Source organism: Quercus suber, unplaced genomic scaffold, assembly GCF_002906115.3.
Source record: "Quercus suber isolate HL8 unplaced genomic scaffold, Cork oak 2.0 scaffold_461, whole genome shotgun sequence".
Lineage (NCBI taxonomy): Eukaryota > Viridiplantae > Streptophyta > Magnoliopsida > Fagales > Fagaceae > Quercus > Quercus suber.
The window spans coordinates 465,263-493,018 of NW_027069912.1; the positions used below are offsets into that span (position 1 = coordinate 465,263).

Genomic DNA, 27,756 nt, shown 5'->3' on the forward strand with positions numbered 1-27,756 from the left:
TCAGATTGCAACTTGTAGTTTCGAGCTTGAAGCTGACCCTTCTGATATTTTTGCCGTTGGTATATGGACTCTTTGGAACCATCATAACAGGGTGGTTTTTAAGAATATGCCTGCTAGTGAAGCCATTCACAAAGATGTAATTCATAGGGCAGTGGAGTATGCCCTTGTTGCTCAGAATACCATTACCAGACAGCCTCGGATTGAAAGGAATATTCGTTGGGAGAGGCCAAATAGGGGTTGGCATAAACTAAACACAGATGACTCTTCATTAGGTAATCCTGGAATGGCTATTAGAGGTGGCATTCTTCGCAGTGAGTCAGGTACCTGGATTAAAGCCTTTACAAGGAAGATTGGGATAGCCACAAGCTTTGTTGCAGAGCTTTGGGCTCTTAGAGATGGACTCAACATGTGTCTAAATATGCAGATTAGTGCTCTAGAAATCGATTTGGATGCAAAAGTAGTTGCTGACTTGATGTGTAATGCTGAAACTTTGAAGAATGATAATGCTGCTATTGTATCTGACTGCAGGCTTCTTCTCTCCAAATTTCCTCAAGTCAAAGTGTCCCACTGCTATCGCGAAGCTAACCGGTGTGCTGATGCTCTAGCTAGACTAGGTTGCTCCCTTGTCACTGACTTTATGTACTTCAATTCCCCTCCCCCTTGTATTTTGAATGCTTTTCTTTCGGATTTGTATGGGCTGTCTCAGTTGAGGCTCTGTCCTATTTCCAATGTTTCAGGTTCTTTTTAGTTGAATAAAATTCCCTGTTTACCAAAAAAAAAAAAAAATGACAATCTCAGATGCAATTCATAACATGTAGACCAAACCCAATACACTCCAACGGATACTAAGCACAACTCATGTTTTGAATCTTTTTAATGACGTACGTAAGGCCTTATGAAATTCCAAAGAGTGAACCCCAGGACTATAAGACCAATAATAGTTGCAGTGCCTCTCCAAAGATTGGAGAAATAGCTACTTCTCAAGTTTCCCATATTACGATTGCAACATTCGTCATAGTGCTTGTTGAGGTCTTGAGTGAGACCAAAATAACAGGAACCCGTTTCCACAATTTCAAGTCCAAGTTTGTTTACCATTGTGGCAATTGCTTCATTGCTGCCTAACATGTTAATTATAATCTTTTTATCAACGAGCAGCTCCACATCTTCTCTAGTGTTGATAAGATAATCCAAGAGACATATATAATTGCATATGTAAGCTTCAGATGGATAATGACATTGTTCCAGGGCCATGAGGTTTCGAAAAAGGCCTTCAGTTTTGTCTTGTACCAAAAACTGAGGAACATACAGGAAAGTTTGAGTTCCTTCCAAGCAAGGAAAGCACTTCAAGCATGGTAAGCAATTTAAAAGCCATGAGCAATTGAAGCATGGACATCTTTTCAAGGGCATGTTTGGGAATTGAATGTCAAGTAACATTCTTCCCTTTTCACTTGTTTTGAATATAACTCCTGCCTCGTACAACTCTGTTGCACTATGTAGATCAGATATGATGTCATTTCCACTTTTAAGGGTAGATGGATAATAGAAATATCTGATCAAATCGGTGAAATGTTTTATTTCCTTCTCGAGCAATTTCTTGCCAGTGAGATGAAAAAACTTACATGCAAGCCTATGAAAGGAAATATTGTTGTTTTCTTCAGGCCTGGAAAATTGATTGTGCAACTCCTTGAGTATAAAAAATTGTTAGGACATATATGTTTTAACTTGTTTAAGAACATATGTCATTTAGTTATGTATATTGGCTAATCCTTTGACAAAACGCACTTTGCTTGTAATTGGGTAGTTCTAGGTGTTTTTAATACTTCAAGAAACAATGTTTCAAGGTCAAGTGTTGAAGTCATCAAGTCTGTCCAAGAGAAAGCAAGTTAAAGTGCAAAATTTATAAAGCTCGACACCTCTTGACAGCTACCTCGACACCTGCTATCTGTCGAGATTTAAAAAGTCAGATTTCCAATCTGATTTTCTTGGGATCCGTGAATATGTTTTTGGGCCCTCTTTTCTTTTAACCCTAAACATATAAAATGATTATTTTAAGAGCCATTTTGGGTGACACAAGTTGCATTATCATTGAGCAATCTCTGTTTAAGCAAATTGTGATCAACAGACGAAGTTTTTGATCTAGTTCATCTTCCATCAAGAAGTTGCTGTGTATTTGCACCATAGGGTTTTGTAACCAAGCATCTTCCTGCTATTCATCAGAAAGGATGATCTGAAAAACTTTGCAGCCAACCATTCTTCATCAGTTGGTGTTCTGAAGTCGCGTACTTGGATCCGCACATTGGTTAGTCACGTACTTGGGAGCCGTGCATCAAAGGTGGAGACTGTCACTACAGATCAAGTCCAATTGGGTATTGGGGTAAGGGTTCAACTGTAGGTTGGTAAGGTACTTGGGATTCCTTTACTTGTAACCGCTTGATTTGATAATAGTGGAGTTTCGAGAGTGGTGACCTGAAAATCACCCGGTGGGGTTTTTGCCATTAGGGTTTTCCCCATTCGTAAATAAATCACCGTGTTATTTTATTTTCCGCTGCATATTTAGTTGATTGGTGATTTGTTTGTGCTTCCATAAAATTGCATGATTAATTGATTAATTAATTACTTGGCTAAATTAATTAATTAGAGTTAATCACAAGGGGTCATTCAGATTGTGACCTATCAAAAATGGAAGCTGATTCTCAAGTAATATCAAGTCATGACTTATGCCTATCTTTAGCCATGGTTTACTTAATATATAATCATTTTCATTTTCATATTCTTCCTCCATGTAACTCCTCAAAAAGAGCTCAATGATAAATGTTGAATCCAATAGAACCATTTTCACGAAATCTTCATGGCAAATATCAAAGCTTTCTGAGTAACAACGACGAATCTTTTCTTCGTTTTCTTCAATGATCCTTGCTATTTCCTTTTGGGATTTCCTAGTTCGATTACAAAATTTCTTTAAGTAACCCACTTTCAGCTTTTCCATTTCCCTTTGTTCTCTTTCACCATCCTTGTCTCTTGGTTCTTTTCCACCATAGTGAAAAGGGCCTATTGAGATTAGCTTTGGAGTGTAGGCCTCTTTATTTACCTCGTGAAGTTTCTTGGGGGCCCTGTAGATGCAACACTCGGGCCACCAAGCTGGCTCCATGGCTAGTGAAACATCAATGATCGACTCGTGGCACATAAGATCATTTTCCATGACTATTGGAATGTTAATGCTTAGCTCTTTGCACATACGTTTATTTTTAAGTGAACCAGCAACAGTAGTAGGCAAAGTATCGCCAAGTTCCTTTTTTTTTTCCCTAATGACAAGCAGAATAATCACATGCACTGTAATAATATATATATATATATATATATATATTTATTTATTTATTTATAACTCAATTTTTATTGTGAATGAGGAGGGGAGATTCTAACCCTATTCTCCTAATAAAGAAAACCAGGTAATGCTATTAAATTACACAATTCTTAACCACTATAAGAATAATTTTAGGGACACATCCAACTATAGACCCAAATCCATAATATACTTAAGTGTTATCTTGTAATTGGAGCACCTAATTTCTTCTTCTTCTTCTTCTTCTTCTTCCTTTTTTTATTTATTTATTTATTTATTTTTTCAGCAAGTATTCAAGGTAGTTTCATGTGTAAGTCTGGAAATCTAATCAAAAGTTGATAGCTAAGCATGTTGTAAAATTAAGTGTGAGTCTAGGTGTGTCAGTAGGTGGATTGACTTTATAATGGAACCAATAGCTTTAATAATGATACCATCTTTTGCTCCTTTTTGGGAATTTTTAAAAAATTCATTAGAGTGAGGCCCACTGAAAATAAGATATTCAATTATACAATAGAAAACACACAATATTTTTGATAATGGTGAGCAACTACCTTCTTATGCATAACACAAGATGGGATACAAGATGAACATGTGACTATTTTAGAATAGTGTTAGTTTCAGTGCAAAAAGGAAGCAAAACCCTGAGGACAATAGTAAACCTTGGTGAAAGGGAAATAATATTTTGAACCTTTTTGTTAGGTTTCAAAGATTCTTTAATTTTGTAGTTTTTTTTTATTCGACATAGAACCTCTTGGAGACATGAACCATGTCCCTTGCCCCTCTCATCCAACGAAAATTTAGACTTGTGAAGTGATCACTACGTTAAGGGTGTATGATGATAACAATTTTGTAGATAATATCATTATTATTTGAAGAAAAGGAAAATTAATTAATAAACATTTAATGCCTTAAAAATATTGTGCAATTCTGCTTATAGAAAAATTTTCCAATTGCAATATTTTGTATAATACCATTAAAAAGAGAATAGTAAAGCTAATAATGTTTTTTATTAATATTTTATAGAATGATTATAGCATTTGATGTTGGCATCACAATTGTCAATAGAGAACTTTTATGTGAAATTTGACACATAATAATTACAACATGATGATGTGTATATTATCCTAAGCCAAGGAATGTAAAAGAGTGAAGCTCATGATTACAAAAGTATTCAATAAATAATTGACTTGATATTAGGAAGCTACAAATACAATATCAAATTAGAGCTAGAGAATCATTCACCTCTTAAAATTTTTTATTTGAGAGTAAATCAATAATATAGTATCAAATATATATTGAAATAATATTTTGAAAAATTCCTTACACTGTAACATTTGTATTTTCTTGAAAGCTTGGACTTCTATCATACCTTTTCTTGAAAGTTGATGGTTATAACAAATCACGAATGGACTTTTCTTTTCAAGTCTCTACTCTAGAGTCTAGACGTGGCTTTTTTTTAGTTGATAAAAACAATTACACACTATTACACACATAAAAAAGCAATTGAAATTATAATTTGAAGTTATAATTTTCAACTCAAAAATTATGTCTTCAAGTCATAGTTTTAGTTGCCTTTTCATGTGCGTGTATTAAATATGTGTGTAATAGAGTATAGGTAATATACACAATTTTTTCTCTCTCACTAAACTTACTTTAAACTCAAAATATTTTATAATATATATATATATATATACACATATATTAGGGCTATTTCAACGACAAGATCTAATTTATCAAAAATTTAAGTAGGCAGAAGTTTAAATAAAACTCATAGAAATTTTAAATCTCAATAACAGATCCAAGTATTACCAAGCAAAGAGGCCCGGAAATAACGAAAAGCTTTTACCCTTGAGAGTTGAGAGCACCTCATAAATAGTAAATAAGCACTTATATAATTGAGTCTTTCGCAGGTGATCTCTCTTCTTGCAATTCTATTTATACGCTTATAGATTTTGTGATCCTTTCTCTCTCTCTCTCTCAGACGAATAAACACTAAATACGTTATGGTACACCATCAAATAGTTGGAGAACATTCTTAGCTTGTTTAGAGAGTCGTACTTCAGTATAGCTTCTTGTTTAAAAAATCGAAATCAATTATACTCACATTTTCACGGAACTTCAATCTACATCGTGAGTTCAAAACAAAGAGTGTAATGTATGTATTGCAGAACAACCAAATCACTATCAAATAGTTGCAGAAACATTCTTAGCTTAGCTTCTACAATCTTATTGCAGCAGCTTCTTGATTTAAAAAGCATAGTTAGAAAACTTATCACAGTTACACAGTCTTTCAACCTACACTGTGTCCGTGACTTTAAAACAAAGAGCGTACTTGCATGAATGTATATTACATGTACGTAACACACTAACAACTTATTTCAAGGTGATTATCCTAGCTAATCGAGTTTATGATTGGCTTGGTTTTATTTAGATTCTTTGAGTGAAGTGGTATCAAGAAACCAAAATTGATCCTGCATGATCAAGNTGAGGAGGGGAGATTCTAACCCTATTCTCCTAATAAAGAAAACCAGGTAATGCTATTAAATTACACAATTCTTAACCACTATAAGAATAATTTTAGGGACACATCCAACTATAGACCCAAATCCATAATATACTTAAGTGTTATCTTGTAATTGGAGCACCTAATTTCTTCTTCTTCTTCTTCTTCTTCTTCCTTTTTTTATTTATTTATTTATTTATTTTTTCAGCAAGTATTCAAGGTAGTTTCATGTGTAAGTCTGGAAATCTAATCAAAAGTTGATAGCTAAGCATGTTGTAAAATTAAGTGTGAGTCTAGGTGTGTCAGTAGGTGGATTGACTTTATAATGGAACCAATAGCTTTAATAATGATACCATCTTTTGCTCCTTTTTGGGAATTTTTAAAAAATTCATTAGAGTGAGGCCCACTGAAAATAAGATATTCAATTATACAATAGAAAACACACAATATTTTTGATAATGGTGAGCAACTACCTTCTTATGCATAACACAAGATGGGATACAAGATGAACATGTGACTATTTTAGAATAGTGTTAGTTTCAGTGCAAAAAGGAAGCAAAACCCTGAGGACAATAGTAAACCTTGGTGAAAGGGAAATAATATTTTGAACCTTTTTGTTAGGTTTCAAAGATTCTTTAATTTTGTAGTTTTTTTTTATTCGACATAGAACCTCTTGGAGACATGAACCATGTCCCTTGCCCCTCTCATCCAACGAAAATTTAGACTTGTGAAGTGATCACTACGTTAAGGGTGTATGATGATAACAATTTTGTAGATAATATCATTATTATTTGAAGAAAAGGAAAATTAATTAATAAACATTTAATGCCTTAAAAATATTGTGCAATTCTGCTTATAGAAAAATTTTCCAATTGCAATATTTTGTATAATACCATTAAAAGAGAATAGTAAAGCTAATAATGTTTTTTATTAATATTTTATAGAATGATTATAGCATTTGATGTTGGCATCACAATTGTCAATAGAGAACTTTTATGTGAAATTTGACACATAATAATTACAACATGATGATGTGTATATTATCCTAAGCCAAGGAATGTAAAAGAGTGAAGCTCATGATTACAAAAGTATTCAATAAATAATTGACTTGATATTAGGAAGCTACAAATACAATATCAAATTAGAGCTAGAGAATCATTCACCTCTTAAAATTTTTTATTTGAGAGTAAATCAATAATATAGTATCAAATATATATTGAAATAATATTTTGAAAAATTCCTTACACTGTAACATTTGTATTTTCTTGAAAGCTTGGACTTCTATCATACCTTTTCTTGAAAGTTGATGGTTATAACAAATCACGAATGGACTTTTCTTTTCAAGTCTCTACTCTAGAGTCTAGACGTGGCTTTTTTTTAGTTGATAAAAACAATTACACACTATTACACACATAAAAAAGCAATTGAAATTATAATTTGAAGTTATAATTTTCAACTCAAAAATTATGTCTTCAAGTCATAGTTTTAGTTGCCTTTTCATGTGCGTGTATTAAATATGTGTGTAATAGAGTATAGGTAATATACACAATTTTTTCTCTCTCACTAAACTTACTTTAAACTCAAAATATTTTATAATATATATATATATATATACACATATATTAGGGCTATTTCAACGACAAGATCTAATTTATCAAAAATTTAAGTAGGCAGAAGTTTAAATAAAACTCATAGAAATTTTAAATCTCAATAACAGATCCAAGTATTACCAAGCAAAGAGGCCCGGAAATAACGAAAAGCTTTTACCCTTGAGAGTTGAGAGCACCTCATAAATAGTAAATAAGCACTTATATAATTGAGTCTTTCGCAGGTGATCTCTCTTCTTGCAATTCTATTTATACGCTTATAGATTTTGTGATCCTTTCTCTCTCTCTCTCTCAGACGAATAAACACTAAATACGTTATGGTACACCATCAAATAGTTGGAGAACATTCTTAGCTTGTTTAGAGAGTCGTACTTCAGTATAGCTTCTTGTTTAAAAAATCGAAATCAATTATACTCACATTTTCACGGAACTTCAATCTACATCGTGAGTTCAAAACAAAGAGTGTAATGTATGTATTGCAGAACAACCAAATCACTATCAAATAGTTGCAGAAACATTCTTAGCTTAGCTTCTACAATCTTATTGCAGCAGCTTCTTGATTTAAAAAGCATAGTTAGAAAACTTATCACAGTTACACAGTCTTTCAACCTACACTGTGTCCGTGACTTTAAAACAAAGAGCGTACTTGCATGAATGTATATTACATGTACGTAACACACTAACAACTTATTTCAAGGTGATTATCCTAGCTAATCGAGTTTATGATTGGCTTGGTTTTATTTAGATTCTTTGAGTGAAGTGGTCTCAAGGAACCAAAATTGATCCTGCATGATCAAGGTAGGGATCTATACCAAATTGGTTATTTTCTCTTGCATAACGCATTGGTCTTGGAACAAGTACACGAAAACCTATTCTTCACAATTTTAATGTGACAATTATGAGTAGTTACTTATCATTTTTACATAAACTTATTTTTCTTGATTACTTACAATCGATCACTTCAAAGTTATGACAAAATTTATGGTAGAAAAGTTGTGTTCATAAATTTTCTCAAACTCAATGGGTCCGGGCCTCAAATTTTCTCCACTAGCAAGCCTGATTTACGAAGTCCAGTCACTAAAGTACCGAACGCCTCTCTCAAGACAATTCACCAAACTTTTTTGGGCCCAAATCTTCCCCCCCCCCCCCCAAAAAAAAAAAAAAAAAAAAAACAAAGTCTTTGTAACCGGATCGCTTTAAGGGCAGGCTAGCCCATAGGACATCGGTGGATCTTCTATAAAGAGTCCAGTCACCTTACCTCACCTGGTCTCTCCCAACTTTGGTAGTATCATCACTTAGGAGAAACAAGAATGTGGACCTAAGGCCTGTGAGGCCCACGTACTTGTGGAAATTACTGCTATCTTTTCCAAACAAGGTGGTTTTGATTGGCTTATCAGATTGCTAATTAAACCGAACGTAGATATACTTACATTTTTAGATATCCAAGTTCTCATGCATCACAATCGATCCTAATAATAATTTAGATGTTTGGGGGCATATTAAATTCTTTAAACCAAACACAGGCTAAGTTTTTTATTTTATTTTTATCAACCCTATTTCAGGAAGTTATGGAAGGTTGAGTGTGTAGGTCAAAGCTTTTTCTCCTTCTTTACAATATCAAATCACATTATATTGTCTAATCCCTTAGTTAATTAGGGATGCCAATGGGTCATGTTTAATGGGTTTTTGAACTCAATTCGAATCTAATAGTAAAGGTTTGGGATTTTCTAAATACATTGACACTAGTTATGATTTAAAATTTTAAAATTTTAAATTCTAATAAGCTTGAAGATAAAATGGCTGTCGTTTAAGAGAGAACTTATTCATATGGTTGTAGCTTTGCTTATTTATATCTGGCATGTGAGAAGCACGTAATTACTAATTAGAGAAGTTAGTTAAAGATTCTAACAACTTCATTGCACAGTTATTCTATATATAGAACATAGTTGTATTGCTGAATGAATTACTTACAACCTTAGAGGAAATTTCCAATCTGTGTGCAGAATTTGATAAAATTCTATAGTAGGCATTACAAGCACAAGGAACAATGATATTATTAATAGCATTCAGTGGTAAAGTGAAATTACAGAAGATAGAACATTATTATTGGCTGAAATTCAAGAATGCTGAAACAATTTTTCAAAAACCCAACACTCAAATATTTTTCATCACTATCAACTTATATTCTCAGAGCCAAGGTCACCATTCCATTGTCCACCATGTTACTTCCTAGAAGATTGTCTTCTATTATCCAGTATTTTCTTAATCCCAAATTTTAAAATTTTCTCTTTTTTCATCAAAGATATCTCTATCATCAACTCCTTCATCACTCATGGAAAATAAGACAACCCTTGGCACTCCTTATTAATATCATCCTCACCCTCCATTAATTTCATTGAGAAAATCACTAAGACCTTCAAGTCATTTGTTTCAACCTCCATTGGAACATTAATTAGAATTGAGGTTGGGGTTGAACTAATTATCTTATGAGCTTGCTCGGGCTCATAAGATACGGGTTCTTGGGGTTGGGGCTCAGGTAGTAGTAATAAAGGAGGGTTGGCTATTTGGTTGGAGTATATATAATGGATTAACTCCTTGCTCAAGATACACCTGAATTATCCTATGATCCTCAATTCTCTATCTTATTCTTTACGGGTACAAATTGATTACTCTTAAAAAATAAAATTCAAAAAATAAAAATAATAAAATTGTCAAAATTCTCAAGAAAATAAGCTTGAAGATAAAACGGCTGTCGTTTAAAAAAGAACTTATTCATATTGTTGTAGCTTTGCTTATTTATATTTGGCATGTAAGAAGCACGTAATTACTAATTAGAGAAGTTAGTTAAAGATTCTAACAATATATATAGAACAGAGTTGTATTGCTGAATGAATTAGTTACAACCTTAGAGGAAATTTCCAATCTGCATGCAGAATTTGATAAAATTCTATATTAGGCATTACAAGCACCAGAAACAATGATATTATTAATAGCATTCAGTGGTAAAGTGAAATTACAGAAGATAGAACATTATTATTGGCTGAAATACATTATCTTCAAGGATGCTGAGACAACGTTTCAAACAACCAGCATCCAAATATTTTGTAGCAGACCCTGTTAGGAACAAGAGGATATCAAAAGCTACACAAAATGACTAGTTCAGATGCAATTCATACATGTAATCCAAACCAAAGCACTCAGATATTGAACTACACAAATTCTGAATCAATTTGATAGTAGACCTAACGAAATCCCAGAGAATGAATCCCAAGATTATAAGACCAACAACAGTTGCAGTGCCTCTCCAGAGATTGGAGAAATAGGTACTTTTCAAGTATCCAATATTACGGTTGCAACCTTTCTGATAGTGGTTCTTAAGATTTTTAGCAACATCACTGTAACAGGAATTTTCTTCCACAATTTCAACAGCAATTCTGTTAACCATAGTGGCAACTACTTCATAGCTTCCTAGCGCGTTAACAATAATCCCTTTGTCAGCAAGCAACTCTACATCTTCGCTAGTGTTGATAAGATGATCCAATAGCACCATATAATTGCATAAGTAAGCTTCAAATGGATAATGACACTGCTCCAGAGCCATTATGTTTCTGTAAATGTCTTCAGTTCTATTATCTGCCACAAAGCTTGGGAGATACAGTAATGATTGCATGTGGATTCCAAGCAAGTAAAACATTTCAAGCATGGTATGAAAATTAGGAGCCATGAGAAATTGAAGCATTGACATTTTCCCAAGGGCTTCCACTTCTTGAGCTTTATTTTATCAAACCTTCCCTCTTCAGTCACTTTGAATCTCACTCCTGTCTCATATAGCTTTGTTGCACTATATACATAAGAAACAGCATCTCCAGTTGTGAGCTCTGATGGATAGTAGATATATATCTAATCAAATCAGTTAAATGCTTTACTTTTTTCTCAGCTGGTTTTTGCTTCTCCGCTGAAAATAAATATTTCCAGAAATATTCGCAGGCAAGTTCAAAAAAGGAGTCTTCAGGATTTCGTCTGAAAAATTACTTGTATAACTTATGGAGAATAAAAAAAGGAATTTGATTCTCAAGTAATATTAAGTCTAGCATTATATGCCCTTTCAACCATGGTTTACTAACCGTACGTTCCATATGATTGTTCCCATTTTCTCCTCCAGCAGTAGCCCTAACGAAATACTCAACGATAAAGATGGAATCTAATAGAACAATTTTCAAGATATCTTGGCTGCTGATCTCTAAGCCCCCATCATAACAATAGATAATTTTCCGTTGCCTCTTTGCAATGATACTTGCTATATCCCGTGGGTCTGTCCCAGTCCGTTGAAGGAATTCCATGTAGTATGTCAATTTCAGCTTTTCCATGTCCTTTAGTTCTTCTTTATCGTGGTGAAAAGGGCCTATTGAGATTAGCTTTGGAGTGTAGGACTCTCCCTTTAACTGGCGAAGTCTCTTGGGGACTCTGTAGATGCAACACTTGGCCCACTGGGGCGGTGGCTCCAGGACTTGTGGTGGAAGGTCAATAATAATTTCTTCGCAATCAATTGGAGGTCTGGGCGCATTTTTTTTTTCATTTGCAGGTGAAGCAGCAGTAGAACTGGTTGCAAGTTTTTTTTCATTTGCAAGTGAATCAGCAGCAGTGGTAGAACTGGGCGCATTTTTTTTTTCATTTGCAAGTGAATCAGCAGCAGTAGTAGAACTGGGCTCCATCTTTAGCAATCGTCTACTTCCGTTTTCCTAGTGACAGATCACAAAGAAAAATCATATAGACTTCTTTAAATGTACATTAATAGAATCATTAATTTCACCGCTTATTCCAAGAGGCATTAATTGCAATTTGCAAATAGCTTCGACTTCGAGCTTATAGGTTCGGGTCAAAAAGCATTATTGTCGACAGTAGTGACAAACTTTGGCGAAAGGTTCATAAAATTAAGAACTTTTCCTTGTTGAAGTATAACATTTTTTTTTCTTTAAGAAAGATTTTATTCAAAAAAACTATAAGCATAATTCCCCTCCAAAACATTGAAGACAGATAGGGGCCAAATAGTAAATGAAATAGGGCCTGCAAATTACAAGAGAATGCCCATTTGACAAGGGCATGAGCAACGGCATTAACTTTCCTTTTGATACAAAGAAAACTATAGATCTATCAACAAAGTACAGATGTCTTGCACGAACCCTTTGTTAATTATTATCATTTTCATCCGAACACAGTGCAAGATTGAAAGATTAAAATAGTAAGGAAATTGTTTTTTTAATTAAAAAAATAAAAAAATTAATAAAAGAACATTTATTTTATTCTCTTAAAAAAAACGTGTACTTGTTTTCTAACTGCACCAATGTTTATTATAATTATAATATATATATATATATATAATAAGATTTTATTATAGAATGATTTTAGTTTGGCTAAATATCTTTCTAATGATTAATTGAGCAAAAGTGAATCAAAATAATTGAGCAAAATACTCCTAAGTCATAACATTTGCAAATTGAGCAAAATACTCTAAAATATCTTCCAAATACCACAAAATTTTCAAAATCATCAAAATAACTTTGAAACTTCCATAATAACAAGAATACATTCAAAACCTCCAACAAATTGAATACTTCCAAAAAGAAAAAAAAAAAAAAACTATTGTTGTATATGAACCGAGTTTTGTCAAATATTAAATGTTCAAGTTTGGCTTAAGTTTGAACCAAACATGTAAACAAAGTTTGAGTTTCAACTTGTCAAAAAAAAAAAAAATCAAAAAGCTTGAGCTTGGTTTGGCTTGATTTGATTCATTAGTCTAGCTGAGCTCGAGTTTAATATCAAACGCAAACTCAAGCTCAAGAGTTTGAAATCCAATACAAATACATTATCAAGCTTATTTAGTCTCAACTCGCAATTAATTAAAGGATTAGTAAAGTATGAATTCATTTTTCAAACTCATATCAAGTTCATTACCAAGCTTATAAACCAATCTAAACATGGCTTATCAAGTCCTATTATTCACGGTTTGTTCGTGAACATTTGTTTTTACTTAGCCTGTCATTAATTAGATGTGCATAAAATTATGAATCAAGCTTGACTTGTTTACAAACAAATAAACATGAAATGGGCTTTTTATCGACTCAAACATAAGTTGTTTATAAAAGGCTCAATTCATTTACACAACCTTATTTAAAACTACCTAATTGGGGAATAAAAATTTAAAACCAAACCCATTGAAATGATTACTAATATCTATATAAAAATATAAAAAATTAGTAAGGTTTTTTATATGAACCAAAGTTGGAAAATGTTTTGGAAAACATTTTAAAGAACACAGCTAAATACTAGGGAAAAAAATGTTTACCGTAGACATGTTTTCAATTAAAAACATTTTTTGATGACATTCAATGTAGAGAGAAATGAAGCATTCTACTTGACAAAATATATGGAATGGCCAAGATTTTGATTAAAAAAAAGAAAGACAATAGGGGAATAGAATTTATAACCACGCTACGTGCACCAAGAAATTCACCCTCCTGTGGTGAAAAATACGATTTAGCCTCTGCTTGTTTTGACATAAAATATTTTTCATTAGAAAATATTTCAACATACAACATTTTCAAGGAGGACTATTTATTTTCCTGCGTTTGGCTTCATTCATGACAATGCTCCTGAAAATATTTTCTGAAGTTGTACATAAAACCACAGGAAAAAGGAGATCAATATCACAACACATCAAAATTTAAACCCAAATAACCGTTATATATATGTATATATATATACAGCGGCGGCACTAGGATATATTTTTAGGGGGATCAATAAGAAGAAGTATTTTGGGTAAAAAAAAAAAAGAATCTTGCGGTCTATATGATTTCTTTATTACAAAATTTTTTCATAATATGTACTAGCAAGAGAATAAAAGATGAGAAGTGCTACATCTAAAACATTTTACAACACTTTTCTAACAAATTTTAGGTTATAAGTTGTTATTAGTTCTAATTTAAACTCACTACTGAAATTACTTTTTTCTCTCATTAGTAACAACCAGTGACAATTTACCAATTAGGCTTTATTATGAGCGTATTTTGATCATAACGTTCCTCATATAAGATAAACTATAAATTCATTGCATATTGTTTATTAATATGCTGAAGATAATAATTATTGATGCTAAGATTAAATCTTAGAAATCATCTTTTGTTTTTAAATACAATCAACATATGACTTATTGTTGTTAAGTGAACTCCAAGTGAGATCTAAATACAATAAACTTTTATGTATTAGTTTATTTCAAATTTGTTAAGATGTAAATGATGTTTTTTAGATTTAAGATGAAAAAATTTATACTTTTGTTGTTAAGCTTACTATTTTTTCCCCCCATATTTTTAGATCATATTGGTTTTTTTTTTTTTTTTTAATTAAAAAGACCAAGATATTTTTAAGATGATCATATTCAAATTCATTTATGCTAAGCTTAAAAAAAATTTAGGTCTAGAGGGTTCAAAATTTATTTTAGGAGGATAAAATTAAAAAATTTATATACAATTTTTTTTTGGCCCAGCTCAGGGGGTTCATTTGAACCCCCTGGGCTGCACCTAGAGCCGCCCATGTATATATACAAAAACACATCACTATTTCATAGAAATCCAACCAAAAATTTCTTTAGTATTTTTGTATTCATTCATATTAATTCATTCCTAAAATATTTCAAATAAAAAAAAAATGTCAGAAACATCAGTGGTAGAAGAGGTCATCAAAAGAACAAAGAATCCAGCAGATTGAGTGATGGGCAAGAGTGTGGAGGAGTTGCTCGATGATGGGCAAGAGTAGAGAATGCAAATTATCTGTACTACTTTTTGTATACCACTCTATATTCCACCAATCACTAATTACAATGTATATGATTGCTTTCCATTTTAGACTTCAATTATTTTATAAGGAAAGTAAAATCAAAATGTGGAAAGTCATAATTGGTGGAACACAAAGTAGTATAAAAAGAAAATTGTACAGATGGTCTATATTCAAGAGTAGAACCAATAATTTTGATTTGGGGAGCCAAGATAAAACTATCACGTTGATTTGCACCTCAAGAGATATTAATTCAAAGTAATATGTATATGTGTGTGTGAGTATGTTATTGTTAGAAAATTTTGAACAATGTAATTCTTATTAGCATTGAAATTATAGGGTAAATTATAACTTAGCTACATGTGGTTTAAAACTATAAGTAAGCAAATTAAATTTCAGTTAAACCACAGGTGGGTAACTTATTAATAAATCTAAATGACTAATTAAGCATCTTAAGTTCATTTTTAATCCAATTGAACTACAGATATGACATGCCATAATGGATGCCATTATATTGGAGTTATCGATCACTTGTAAACTACATATACAAGAAGATATAATAATAATAATAATAATAAATATAACAAAATCATTATGAAAAAAAACCATAAAATATATGAATAGAATTTAAATTCTATCAAATTGGACTACTATGGTAAAAGTAAAAAATAAAAAATTCAAAGTACTTACATACGTCACAACTAAATAGAAATTGAACTAAAGTGGAAATGAAAGAGGAAAAGAATTTTTGTAACACGCAAGATTCGCTTAACTTCAATTAAGAAAAATCTTTGTTAAGAGAGATGGAGGAGCAAAAGAAAATGTGACTATGTGATAGTCTTTTTGGTGGCTAGAAGGTGGAAGGACACTACGACTTTTGGAAATGAATTATGATAAAGATATATACAACAAATTTTATTATATAATGCTTACAAACTAATACATTAGTTTGTATACATTTTGAATGCATTTAAGAATAACTTATTTGTTTTAATTTATTTGCATAGTGTTTATCAAAAGTTATAGTTCTTGTAACTTTTATTTAAATGTGTGACGAAAAAATTAATAACTAGCTCTTAAAAAAAAAAAAAAAAACTAAAAGTTAGATTATTTGCAAAAAAGCAAGTAAATAAATAAATTAAATTGGGACAAAAAATAGGCAAAATAGTTTTTCCCAAACAGAAAATTGTAGTAAAATTTGTTGTTTATTTTAGCATTTTTCTGCATGAAAAGTTGAATGTAGCTTCTTTAGAGCTTTCACATCAAAGATGTGATAAATGCTAAAAAGCTATTTTAGCAACAAAATCACCAAAAATCCCTCTACATCAATGGTGCTAAACTTAAATTTTTTTAGCAACTTGTTACAATAAGTTGCTATTAGTAACAACCTACTATAAGAGCATTCATAGTAAGGGTGTTAAAAATCATAACTTTTAGCAACTCAAAATACTATTTTATTTATTTTATAATACACTCTACAACAAAAATTTTATATTTTTTACCACTTCATTAAAATATTATTTCTTTATTATTTTTTAATTCTTTATTATTATCAATCTCATCTCTTCCTCTCTTTTTCTTCTCCTCCCTTTCTCGGTGTGTATTTCTCTTTTTCCAAACAAAACAACCAAAACCCACTCTACCACAATAGATATTGTGAGCCACCACTACCATCAGACACTGCCAAGCCACCACCCACCATCAAAAACTCATTACAAAAACCAAAACCCACTGCCACACCCACTGTCACAACCCACCATCACAAACCAACTACAAAAACCAAAACCCACTGCCACACCCATGCCACCACTACCCACAACCACTGCCACAGCACCACCACCCATAGCCTCAACCCAAATCAAAACCCAATCACAAACCCAAAACCCACCAAATCGACCAAAACCACTAGATCAACTAAAACCCAAACAAACCCAAAAATTATCAGATCATTCAAGCTTGGATTCAGTCTAGAGAGAACCATGATCTGAACCACAATCCATGATTCACCACCACGACGATTGACCAGTGAAAAGGAAAGAGAACCGAAGAGAAGAGAGAAGGAAAACAAACAAAGAAAAAAAGAAGAAGAGAAAAACGACACTAAATAGAGGATAACAAAAGAGAGGAAAAGAAGAGAAAGAACAAAAAAATAAAAAATAAAAAAGAAGAAGAAAGAAACAACTTAGAGGAGGGGAGGGAAAAAAAGGGTGAGGGGAAAAACCGACATAACAGAGAGAAAATGAAAAAATATATTTTTTAAGTAAAAGAAGAGAGAAAGAGTAAATAAAATATTAATTTTATTTATAAGTTTGGTGCTACACTAGGTTGTCACTATTGTAGCTCTATTGCTATTGTTTTTTTTTTTTTTTTTTTTTTTTTTTTTTTTTTTTTTTTTTAATGTATAGCTCCTTTGTTGTAACTTGCATTTTGGTATTTTAGTTGCTAAAATAGCATTATAGCAATTACACCACCCTTGTTGTGAGTGCTCTAGCAAGTTGCTACCATTTTTTTTTTCTCTCTCTCTCTCTCTCTCAACAACACGTCAAGCTGACCCAATCCTCCAATCTTGGACTTCATTAGAGTCGTGACATAGTCAAGCAGGGTCAAAAAACCCAGGATAAGCAAATGCAACTTCTAAAGGTGCCTCATTTGGACCTTGAAAGTAACCATTTCCAAATGAGTTCATCACTGTCTGAGCTAAAAGACTAGCTAGGTTAATAACCATGCCATCTAGAGCCACATCATTGTTGAAACCAGTGAAGATGATAGAGAGGTAATGAAATAGGTGACAATGGCTTTTTGGGAAGGTTTGAACTTTCTGTACCAAATGAGAATAATGGAGATTTTGCCTGAAAGATCCTCCAATTTCTTCATTTAATTTGAGTTCTTCTGCTTGGGCTTGGTGGCAATGGTGGTAGTGATTGATTTTGGGTGTGAGTTTCGTGGGTTGGTGGCTGTGGTGGTAGTGGTGATTGATTTTGGTCGTGAGTTTTGTGGGTTGGTGGCTGTGGTGGCGGTGGTGGTTGATTTTAGGTGTGGGTTTTGTGGATAGGTGGTTGTGGTGGTGGTGGTGGTGGTGGCGGTGGGTTATGGTGATGGTGGGTTGTTGTGGCTGTGGCTGTGGCTGTGGCTAGTGGTGATGGTTATGGTTTTGTTTTGGTTTTTTCTTTTGCAATGTTGTAATTGCCATGGTACCACAAAGCTGGTGGAGTGGTGGGGGAGGTGGCTGTTTGTAGGTTTTTTGTTTTTTTTTTTAATATTATTTTCATGAGTTGTTTATATTATTTTAGATAAAGTTGTAAAAATATAGAACGTTTAATGTTGGGTGTATTGTAAAGTGGATTGTTAAAATATATAAAATAGATTTTTGAGTTGTTAAAAATTATATTTTTTAAAAGTTTTAGTGTGAATGCTCTAAAAAACGTTAATAGTGACAGGCTAAACGTTAGTAAAAATTAAGGGTAAAAGATAGTCAAAGTTATGGGATAGAGCTGACAGTTTAGGAGGATAATGGAGAAGACTATTGAAAGGATTTGGGATTAGGGAGGGGGTGGTGCAAACTTCAAATGGCGTACATGTAGGGTGGGGAGCGAAACTTTGTCAAGATTTTGTCATACCAAACACACCAAAACATTGAAAACATTTTCAAGAAAATATTTTATTCCACGCCAAATACAGCTTTAATTTGTCCTTTTTGAGAATATACAATAGAAATTATTTTCCTCCTAAACCATACATTTTATCACGTAAATAGAACTCATAAGCCATTCACAACAGAAATTTTTAGTAGCAACTACTAGCAATTGGACAAGATTTTACTATATAACTAATGGCCTGTTTGAATAGAGGAGGGAAGGAGGGAGAGTGAAGAAGAGTAGAGTAGAATTGGCTAAAAATAAGTTAATTTTATGCTAAATCTACTCTACTCTACTCTCTCTCCTTCTCTTTCAATCCAAACGGACCATAAGGTTACCGAACAAATTCATGATCTGATACGATGAAACCCAAACATCTACTTTCCATTTATAAAAATAAATATATAAAAATCATGCGCCCCCTAATACTTGTTATACGAAAATTAGTTGATTATAAAAACATTAAAATCCAACCTTGCAAGGTATATTTTTTTTTAACTAAAATCCCAAAATACACGTTAAAATATGAACTCAATTAAATTACTAAATTATAAATCTTTGGCTAACTTTATATTGAAGAACAAAAATAAAGTGAAAGGATGAAGAAAAGAACCTGCAGATTTTATTTGAAAGAAATTGCTTGTATACTTAATTCCAAGAAGCAGCAAAATCTTCTAGAGATCACGTCTAATGAAGCAAGCTTTTTTTTTTTTTTTTTTTGGGTAAGAATCCTCTCTCCTGATATTGCTAAAACTCACTCATAAAAAATAAATAAATAAACTTGTACACTTGATAGCTCTAGTTAAAATCCTCTTGTGCTCCAATTTATAGTGTGTTCCCTCTCTTAGAAAGAAAAAGCACAAAAGAAAACACGTCATAGCCATCACATCATTCTCAAAAATTCACAAGCATCACACAATTAGTGGGCTGGCGAAAACATTAATGATGAAGGGCCACACGTCAATATCTTGGCATTGCTGGGATTGACTTCTCAAGGTCCTTTGTGTGACAGGAAGAGAAACTGGATCCAAATAGAGTTGAACACATGAGCCACGCATTGTGGATGAATCATTAACGTTTACCAATGAGGGAAAAGATGATGTAGCAAGGATATGATATGGTCATGAAATCCTTACCACATAAGGCAGAAACAGTACTGAATATACTATAAACTAAAGATTACCAAATGGCAATCTGATTTGGGCTGAGACTCCACATAGGATTTTCATGGAGAAAAGCGCATGTCAAGCTACCATGGAGATAATGTGTGGCAATGACGAAATTCGAAGTTTTCTAAGGAAGAGGGCGAGCAAAATGGCAAGCATGATTTCCCAACTATATATGTGTACAACTTCACTTGGAATGTGCTAAAACTATGCAGAGAAGATCAATTGAGCAAGTAGATCAGAATGAATGATTGAGTTCATTAAATCGACTAATCTGTAAAAAGTTCCTTTGTTTTATACAATAAAAACAGAGGCTACTATTAAGTTACATAAATAACTAGCCATTAAAACATTAATAACAGCTTCTAACAAACTCATAGGACTACTTTAAGAACTCTAGCCAATTACAATCAAACACCTATACAAGTAAAAGCATAAGAGACGCAGATGAATTTTTTTTTTATATTTTTTTTTACAAGATATAAATTTTATTTTAGTTTAATCAAGTATATGTGTGTGTGAAGCTCCCTCCTTGAGACTTGAATCCCAGTCCTTTCCCTCCATACCTCCCAAACACTTATACTTGTGGAGTGACCATCACACCCAGAGTGTGCAGTGGTACGCAAATTACTTTTTCAGCTATTTATAATGTCAGATGATAGAAAAATGGAAATGACCCGTAGCTTGTGTAAGTTCCTCAAGACATGTTGCACAGCTGCTATGCTACTCGCCCTCACATGATGGGGAAAAAAAAAAAGTTTGAACTCTGTTTGTTTCAACATAAAATATTTTCCGCTCAAAAATATTTTCAATTGAAAATATATTCTAGGAAAATACTTATTTTCAATTGGACAAATTTTCTTGATAATTCAAAAATCTTTTTGGTTTTTATCAAATCAAGGTGATATTTGGAGTTTCTATTTAATTCTTATCTAGTATTTTTCCTACATATATTCTAGAGTGTTATGCTCATATATTATATTGAAGGGAAAATTACACTTTACTCTCTTTTATACTTACTTCCTAAATTACAAGAATGAATACTTTATTCCTTCTAAATTATTTTCCGTATAATATTTGCCCCCATAAACCATGAAAGTGTCCATTTAGCCCTTAAATTATTAATAGTGTAACACTTAGCCCCCCATCCAATGAGTAATAGTTTACAAAAGTAAGCTTGCATTCTCATATTTTAAGGGAATAAATGTAAAAATGGTATAATTTAGGGGAGTATAATGTGTATTTTCATCATTTATGATGGAAAGTATAAAAAAAAAATTATAGCGTCTACTAATTGATATCCACACAAATCTTCGTCCAACGAAAAAATAAAAAAGAAAAGGGAAAAAAAAATACATCTCTTAAAACTTTGTGTGTGTGTGTGGAGAATAGCGTCTCCTAAATTATAATTTTGAAATATGAACTCAATTACTTACTAAATTATAAAAAATAAAAAATAAAATAAATTATCAATTTTTAGCTAACTTTATATTGTAGAACAAAATTAAAGTGAAACGGAGTAAAGAATCAGCCACCTGCAAATTTTATTTAAACAAAAATAAAGTGAAAGAATGGAGTAAAGAACCTGCAAATTATATTTGAAAGAAAATGCTTCAGCCTTCTAAACTTAACTCCAAGAAACAGCAGAATATGATAGAGATCATTTCCAACGAAGCAAGGCTATGGCTATTTGATTCTCTCTCTTCTCACTCATAGCTTAAACTCACTCATCTGAGAAACAATCTTCTACTTCTGTATACTTCAAAGCAATTCTCAAAACCTTCTTGCCCTCATATTTATTGAGTGAATCCCCAACCCTTATTATCTCTACGTCATTACTATGACGTCTTTTCTGACAAACATACAACTGTCTCATTTACTTGTCATTATTGGTCACAACTAACAAGCACCATTATTGCCATTGTCTTTTTTCACTCAGGGCAACAATTCTTAAGGTTGTCACTGTTCAACTTCACAAGCTGGCCTGTGAAAACAAACAGTCAAGATAAAGGGCCACACCCCATAAATGATTAAAGTTGTCTTGACTTGTTTTTAGTCTTTGTGACAAGAGAAACATGATCTACACACATGACCTGAATTTTTTTTTAGTAAACATCACATGACCTTATTCACTTACATCTTTTTTTTTTTTTTTTTTTTTTTTGAGGAACTATTCACTTACATCTTAATCACACAGAATGGTAGCTAGAAGCAGGACCCCATGTAACCTATAAGAGAAATATGCACGTTGCATTGTGGATGCATTTGGTTGGTTGTTAAAATGTCGGTGATTAAAAATATGAAGGAAAAAAGGTGAGTGATGGAAAAGATCTTAATTTTTACTTATGATGTTTTGTTTCTGGGATGAAAAGTTGAGGACTATTAAATTCTTTTTTGTTGTTGTTGGTTTTTTTTATTGAGAAAAAAAATGAGATGATGAAAAATGTAGTTTGCGAAAATTTATTTGCATACCACTATTAGATTAAAACAAAGTGATGAAATATTTTTATGTGGATAAGCATTTCATTAACAAAAGAAAAACAAAGTATAAGGAAAAAAACCAAAATAGATGAACACAAATAAAAATAAAAAACCCAAAATGAGAAGCAACATAAAAGGAAAAAAATTTCAGAAGAAAAAGACAAAAGCTAAAATAAAAGCAAGTTTATATTTTATGTATAATTTTAAATTACAAAAAATAGCAATTTAAACAATTGGTTGATGACATAGCTATTAATATTTAATTTTTTAGAAATTTTGCAAGCATGGAGGAAATAAGAAAAAGATGTTATCTAATGGTAGAATTTTCAAAGTTTATCTCCAATAAAAAGATATTGAGTAAAGTTGTAAGGGTACAACCAATTTTGTAACTAAATTTTGTCATTTTCTCTCCAATTTCCTCACCCCCTAAAATTATCCCAACTAAATAGATCCTAAGAGATGCATGCACACATGAAATATGCATTTAGTTTCACATGCCTACAACATGATAGGCTCTATTGTGAGTGAATATGTACCATAGATGCACCAAGTTAGAATTATTGAAATAATTAGGTACTCACTCCACCTCCCCTTCCTCTACTATTTTTATTTATCTAAAAAAATCGACAAACGTAATCAGGTATACAATTTGATTTAAAATTTATTGTGACAACAATTTGTTTTCTAATCTAATAGCTATAATAATGGGAGAAGGGCATGAGAGGGAAACAAAAAAAAAAAAATGGTGTGAGACTCCAACAAAAAACAAAAACTTAACATATTGGCAATTTTGAAACCAAATACAAGCAATGCCATGAAACTTACAACTAATTGACAATATCACAATAAAAATTATTAAATATTAATCTTGAAGAAAAAAGGCCTAAGGAAAGTCAAGATTGTTACAAGCAGGACTATTGTCCCTATAAAAGTTGCAGTGCCTCTCCAAATATCACCAAAATATATTGTTCTCAAGGATCCCATATTACGATTGCAATCGTTGGCATAGTACCGATTAAGTTGTTGAGCAAGTTCTAGGTAACAGGATCCCTTTTGCTCTATTTCAAGGCCAAGTTTGTTAACCATAATGGCAACTGCTTTATTGCTACCTAACTTGTTAACAATAATCCCTTTCTCAACAAGCAACTCCACATCTTCTCTAGTGTTGATAAGAAAATCCAATAGCACCATATAATTGCATATGAAAGCTTTAAATGGATAGTGGCACTGCTCCAAGGCCATGAGATTTCTGAAAATGCCTTCAGTTTCGTCATGTAACTCCAAGCGTGGGACTTCTAAGAAAGTTTGAGTATTCACCAAGAACGGAAAGTGTTTCAAGAACGGTAAGCAACGCAAGAGCCATGAGCAAGTGAAGCAAGGAAATATTTCCGTAAGGTTACTCTTCTTGAATTGTATATCAAGTAACCTTCTCCCATCAGCCTTTTTGAAAATCACTCCTGCCTCGTCCAGCTTTTTTGCATTATGAAGAGTTTCAATAGGTTGTCTAGTGCTTTTAAACTCCCAAGGATAATAGAAATATCTCATCAAATCAGTAAAATGTTCTACCTTCTTCTTATCATTGTTTGTTTTTTTCTCAAAAGAAGAGAAAAAGTAATTATGGGCAAGCTCAAGAAAGGAAATACGTATGTTTTGTTCAGACTTGGAAAATTGTGTGTGTAACTCGTCGAGAATAAAAAATGGAAGCTGATTTTCAAGTAATAACAAGTCTTGTTGCATATGTTTCCTCAGCAATGGCTTACTTAATATGCAATCCTTTCCATCTCCTCTCGCATTGCTGCATCCATCTTCTTCACTTGCATAGCTTTCTTCTTCTCCACAGGCAGGGGTCCTATTAAAAAGCCCATCACTCGCAGCAGCCCTCAAGAAGTGCTCAATGATAAAGATTGAATCCAATACAACCATTTTCACAAAATCTTCGCTACTGGTATCAAAGATCTCTTCATAACAGCGACGGATCTTTAATTCGTTTGTTTCAATGACACCTGCAATATCCTTGTGGCATGTCCTAGTTCGATAACAGAATTCCCTGAGATATCTTAGTTTCAACATTTCCATGGCATGTAGTTCACATTCCCCATGGTGGAGAGGGCCTATTGAAATTAGTTTTGGAGTGTAGGCATCTTTATTTACCTCACGAAGCTTCTTGGGGACCCGGTAGATGCAGCACTCAGGCCACTGGACTGGCTCCATGACTAGTGGCATGTCAATGGCTAACTCTTTGCAACCCATTTCTTTTTCTAGTGTATCCAGCCAAAGAAATAAATTCTTTTCTAAATGATTCAGTAGATTGGCCGTTTTTTCCAAAAATAAATAAGTTTACTTTTCCTAGTGTCAGGCAAATAACAATCATAAGCACCGGGATAAAATATTTAATTACAAAGGTATTAAAAACATTTATTGATAATTACACGCAGTAACAAATGAGATTAAACAGGGCTATGTCCTATATGCAAAAAAATTGATAAATTCTTGGTAAATTATAAAATTATTTCTTATTTTTTACACTATATGTTAATATAGTTCTTATCTTTCAATTATGTCAATTTGATGCTTAATATTTTTAATATCGTATTAATTTAGCCTCTATTATTATCTTTTGAATGAAAAAAACTGTTATGTTAAACAGAATTATAAAAAATTACCCCATATGCCACATCAATTGCTAACGGTATTACCACATCATGTTTAAAAAAAATAAAATAAAATAAAATTAAAATATTCTCCCTCATCCTCACACGAATTAGAAGTGTCAAGACATGAATTTGCAGACGGCGGTGGCTATAGGTTTGTTTCTCTCTATCTCACGATTTCTCTCTTGTCTCCCTCTTCGGCGGTGCGTTTTCTCTCTCTCGAGTGGGTCACGGGTTGTGGGTCATTTCTCTCGTTGAACGAGAACCTGAATAGCTTGTTGGTGCTACTATGCTGCTTGATTTTTTGTGGGTCACAGTCTTGATTGCCATTGGATCCGTCCTCGATGGCCACATCGGAGGAGCTTGAAGTTGACACGAATAAGACCCATTTGCCCTTATCATTGTCTCCATCAAAAGAAGTCTTTTGGGAGGAGTAGGTTTCAGATTCATTGTTTCTTTGTTGATTAGGCGAGTCATTTAGATCCCACATTTTTTGTTTTGATCTGTGAAAGACAGATTTGTTATTTTATGGGGGAAGATGAACCTTTAGTGTTTTGTTTTTGTACAAATTCTGATCATTCTTTAGTCTCCCTCTCATATAAACACCGGAATATATGTTTGTCTTTGGTACAAAAGTTTATTAAAAAAAAAAAATTGTTTCAGGGTAAATAAGAAGAGATGTGTAAGGTCTCAGCCAAAATAATAATAATAATAATAATAATAATAAATAAAATAAAATAAGGAAGACAATAGTGAAGCGAAGTGAAGAAGGTAAGACAATTATTCAAGAAAAAGAAGAAGAAGATGATAAGACAATTACAAAAAAGAAAGAAAGATGACTGGCCTCTGTGAACATTTTAATTTGTGTTTATTTTTTTAATATGATGCGGCAATCCTGTTGGTAGATGATGCGACCTGAAAAGCAATTTTATATTGAGTAATGCTGCAACTATAAACTATTTTACAATATTTTTACAAAATGTTGACGTAGCCAACTTTTTATTGGTTTTCATCTAATCCCACCATTAATATCATTTTTTTATTTATCAATAATTATTCAGTACTCAATAGTTTGTAAAATTTTTCGTAAAATAATTTGTATCTCTAGCATTATTCTTTTATATTATTCTGTTCGACACATCATCAGTTGTTTCCATCTAATAGGTAATGGAAAAGACTAAATTTATGCGACATTAAGAAGTTAGAAACCAAATTGAGACTATTAAAATGTTAGAGACCAAATTAATCTATACATGATGTAAAGCATAAAAACCAAATTTGTAGTTTTCCCTTAATTCTTTTCTAAGTGATTAAGTAGATTGGCAAATAATCCAGTTTACTTTTCCTAGTGTCAGACAAATAACAATCATAAGCACCGGGATAGAGTCTTTAACTACAAAGGTAATTTCAATTACAAACATTTATTGATAATTTACTCGCAGTTACCAATAAGATCAAACCCGTGGTCAATTGCATTAAGGATGGAATACCGGGCTGCATTCTATATGCCAAAAAAAAAAAAAAAAGATATAATTTTTCTCATACATTTTTTTTTTAAAATTTTATTTTTTGTAGTTATCATCTTTACCATCATCATCCCTGGGGCAAGATTGGAATATAACTCGTAGGCAATTTAATTCGAAAAAATTAGTGAAGACAAAATTTAGTGTCTTTAAATAGTGTGAAATTTTTAAGTTTTCTATATAATATGTGCTTATAGAAAAGTTATCCAATTGCATCAAATTGACATTTTATTAGTATTATGTAAAAAAATAAAGCTAATTAAGGTTTTGTAGTAGAATGAATTTAATTCATGAGAAATTTACTGACTAACTATTACAGTTGCAATATGATGATATGATCATATGAACATTATCTTAAGCCGAGAGAATAAATTAACTTGACATTTGGAGTTTCCTCAAAAAAAAAAAAAAAAAAAACCTTGACATTTGGAAGCTACAAGTCCAAGATCAAATTAGAGCAAATCAATTATTCACCTATTAAAACTTTAGTTTCATAATATATCAATAAGAGTATTTAATATAAATCTTTATAAAATGTAGAAATGAAAAAAAAGAAAAAAAAGAAAAAAAGAGAGAAGTAAATACTAAATAGATGTATAAATAGATATAAAATTAGAGAAAATTGGTATTATTTTTAAAAAAATCTATATAAATAATAGAAATGAAAAAGAATAAGAGTAAATAGACATATAAATGGATAGAAAATAAATTTGAATGAAAAAATATGGAATTAAAAGAATGGCTAAATTTATCAAGTAGTTTCATTTATATTTTTAGATTAACTTGTGTATGTTAGTATTCTTACCGATTTTGGCCAATAGCACCATATGTGTTAGTGGATGGCTTGAGTCAAGGATATTAAATGACATGGATCAGTCCTAATATGTCTTATTTAATAATTATGTCAAAAATTTTCAACCTTAACATGACATGTTTATTAAGGGACTTGACATGACATGATCCATGTAATATGTTGGGTTGATACAACCAAAACATTTTTTTAACCCATTTTAAAAAAACCAA

General features: G+C 32.1%; 2 protein-coding genes across 2 annotated transcripts; both read right to left on the reverse strand.

Moving 5' to 3' along the window:
* Nucleotides 1–861: 861 nt before the first annotated feature.
* Nucleotides 862–3,199, reverse strand: LOC112000000 (UPF0481 protein At3g47200). Its single transcript, XM_024032108.2, has 2 exons — nt 2,682–3,199; nt 862–1,699 (listed from the first exon to the last, which is right to left on the reverse strand). The coding sequence occupies exons 1-2, from the start codon at nt 3,197–3,199 to the stop codon at nt 874–876; spliced, it is 1,344 nt and encodes a 447-aa protein (XP_023887876.1). The 3' UTR covers nt 862–873.
* A 14,671-nt stretch (nt 3,200–17,870) lies between these two features.
* Nucleotides 17,871–24,809, reverse strand: LOC111999999 (UPF0481 protein At3g47200). The gene is made up of 2 exons (XM_024032107.2): nt 23,466–24,809; nt 17,871–18,095 (listed from the first exon to the last, which is right to left on the reverse strand). Exons 1-2 carry the CDS (start codon nt 24,807–24,809, stop codon nt 17,871–17,873), a joined length of 1,569 nt encoding a protein of 522 aa, XP_023887875.1.
* Nucleotides 24,810–27,756: the final 2,947 nt, after the last annotated feature.